This window comes from Calidris pugnax, unplaced genomic scaffold (assembly GCF_001431845.1).
Source record: "Calidris pugnax isolate Ruff unplaced genomic scaffold, ASM143184v1 scaffold291, whole genome shotgun sequence".
Lineage (NCBI taxonomy): Eukaryota > Metazoa > Chordata > Aves > Charadriiformes > Scolopacidae > Calidris > Calidris pugnax.
The window spans coordinates 1,851-4,856 of NW_015091001.1; the positions used below are offsets into that span (position 1 = coordinate 1,851).

The following is a 3,006-nucleotide window of genomic DNA, read 5'->3' on the forward strand; positions in this document are numbered from 1 at the left end:
ACCAGGGACCGAAAACCACCTGATGTGGGGCACCAGGGACCCCAAACCTCCTGATGTGGGGCACCAGGGACCCCAAAACTCCTGATGTGGGGCACCAGGGACCCCAAAACCCCTGATGTGGGGCACCAGGGACCCCAAAACTCCTGGTGTGGGGCACCTGGGACTCCAAAAACCCTTGATGTGGGGCACCAGGGAATTTGGGGCACCAGGGACCCCAAAACTCCTCATGTGGGGCACCAGGGACCCCAAAACCCCTTGATGTGGGTCACCACGAATCTGGGGCACCAGGGACCCCAAAAACCCCTTGAAATGGGGCTCCAGGGACCCAAAACCCCCCGATGTGGGGCACCAGGGACCCCAAAACTCCTGATGTGGGGCACCAGGGACCCCAAAACCCCTTGATGTGGGGCACCAGGGGATCTGGGGCACCAGGGACCCCAAAACTCCTCATGTGGGGCTCCAGGGACCCCCCCTGCCCCACAGAGCACCCAACCCCAAGACCCCCCCACCCCTTTGACCCTACCTGGCCGTGGGACGAGGCGTAGGGTTCCCCGGGCGGGTTCTTCTCCGTGGGGCCACCAAAGCCCACCCCACCTCGGCCGTGACCTCTCTCCTGCCACCCTTGGAGGGACCCCAACACCCCGGTGGGTCCCATCTCGGGCCGTGGGTGACTCTGGTGGCACCACCGTGGGTCAGGACGTGGGGGGACGAGGACCTGGTGGACCTCCCGGCGCTTGACGTCCCCCATGACCCCAACGGGCTTGGCCAAGCTCAACCCATCCATCCGGTTGATGGTCTTCTGGATGCCACGACGACTGGTGGGGCCGAAGGCACCATCCTTATGGCCGGAGAAGGTCTGGACCCCCTTGAGGTCACCCTTCCGTGATGCCCTCAGGTCTTCTTGGCAGAGCTCCCAACCCCAAGACCCCCCCACCCCTTTGACCCTACCTGGCCGTGGGACGAGGCGTAGGGTTCCCCGGGCGGGTTCTTCTCCGTGGGGCCACCAAAGCCCACCCCACCTCGGCCGTGACCTCTCTCCTGCCACCCTTGGAGGGACCCCAACACCCCGGTGGGTCCCATCTCGGGCCGTGGGTGACTCTGGTGGCACCACCGTGGGTCAGGACGTGGGGGGACGAGGACCTGGTGGACCTCCCGGCGCTTGACGTCCCCCATGACCCCAACGGGCTTGGCCAAGCTCAACCCATCCATCCGGTTGATGGTCTTCTGGATGCCGCGACGACTGGTGGGGCCGAAGGCACCATCCTCATGGTCGGAGAAGGTCTGGACCCCCTTGAGGTCACCCTTCCGTGATGCCCTCAGGTCTTCTTGGCAGAGCTGGTAGTACCTGGTGGCCCCGAAGCCGGCCTTGACCTGCTGCAAGGAGATGAAGGGGTGTTGGAGGGCGGCGCTGGGCACGATCCTCTCGTGCGAGTCCCAGGTGAGCATCCTCTTGACCAACTCCACCATCCCCCGGAGGTCGCACCTCTCGGCCAAGACCTCCTGGTTGGGAGAAGACGTCGGCCGGATGAGGTTGACCACGGCCAACTGGTCCAAAGAGGAGAAGACGTATTTCCTCCTCTCCGGTGGTTTCGCCGTCGCTTCGCCCGGTGGTTTGAGCTGCCAAGAACCGGTGGGATGAGGAACCCAACGGAAGAAGGTCCACGTCTTGCGGGCGGCGCGGAGGAGCTCGCCCCGAGGTAGGCCCAAGGTGGAGCAGATGTAACGGACCTGCTCGTACTCGTTGAGGCCCGGGTAGAGGGGCCAACCCAAGTGGAGCTCGGCCACCACGCAACCCAAAGACCAGACGTCCACCTTCTCGCAGAAGGGCAAACCCAACAAGATTTCGGGGGCCCGGTAGAAACGGGATTGGATGTAGGGTTCCTCCACGTGCCGGATTTCGGGGAAGATGCTGGAGGAACCAAAATCGATGAGTTTGACCCGAAAAGGATAACGGGCGTGGTCAACCAACATGATGTTCTCCGGTTTGAGGTCGGCGTGGATGATGGAAAGCTCCTTCAACTTGACCAAAGCGGCCAACACTTGGGCCGTGATGGTGCGGATGTGACGGACGGGCAACGGCGAGAAGTTGTTCTGTTTTTGGAAATCCAAGAGGTTCCTCTCCAACAACTCGAAGACCAAGTAGGTGAAGACGCCGTCGGTGAAGGACTCCAGGAACCGGACCACGTGCGACTCTTCGGCGTCCACCTCCCTCAAAGCCCGGAGCAACCTCAACTCGTTTTTGGCCACTTGGCCACGGTGACCTTCGTTCCTCAAGATCTTGATGGCCACCATCTCCCCCGTGCTCCTCCGCCAACCTCGTGTCACCTCCCCGAAGGTCCCCCGCCCCACGGCGCCCACCACCTCGTAGCGTTCGGCGCCCACCACCAACGTCCCCATGGTGACCTGGGTCCTCACCAAGGTTGGGTGGGCCTTGAAGGACCCCCCAAGAGGGGCTTGAAGGACCTCGGGGGCTTCAGGCCGGTCACCAAGAGCGGCCCCGGTTCCGGCGTCGCCGCGACGACACCTTCTGGGGCCGGGATGGTCTCCAGGGGCAACCAGGGGGTCTGTGGGGGGAGGAACCCCCCAAAACTCATCCCCGACCCACCAAAGCCATCTCCAACCACCCAAAAACCATCTCCAACCAACCAAAACCCATCTCTGATCCCTCAAAATCCATCTCCAACCACCCAAAACCCAACCCTGACCCCCCAAAACCCAACCCTGACCCACCAAAAACCATCCCTGACCACCCCAAATCCATCTCCAACCCCCCAAATCATCTCCAACCCCCCTAAACCCATCTCCAACCACCCAAAACCCATCTCTGATCCCTCAAAATCCATCTCCAACCCCCCACAAACCATCTCCAACCACCCAAAATCCATCTCCAACCCCCCCAAACCCATCCCCAACCCCCAAAATCCATCTCCAACCCCCCAAAATCCATCCCTGACCCCCCCAAATCCATCTCCACCCCCCCAAAAACCATCCCAGATCCTTGAATCC

General features: G+C 62.2%; 1 protein-coding gene across 1 annotated transcript; it reads right to left on the reverse strand.

Moving 5' to 3' along the window:
• Window positions 1–523: 523 nt before the first annotated feature.
• Window positions 524–2,438, reverse strand: HIPK4 (homeodomain interacting protein kinase 4; the record flags this gene model as incomplete). The annotated part of the gene is made up of 2 exons (XM_014955579.1): window positions 949–2,438; window positions 524–838 (listed from the first exon to the last, which is right to left on the reverse strand). Coding segments are annotated over exons 1-2 (1,764 nt in total), but the record flags the coding sequence as incomplete, so codon positions are not given.
• Window positions 2,439–3,006: the final 568 nt, after the last annotated feature.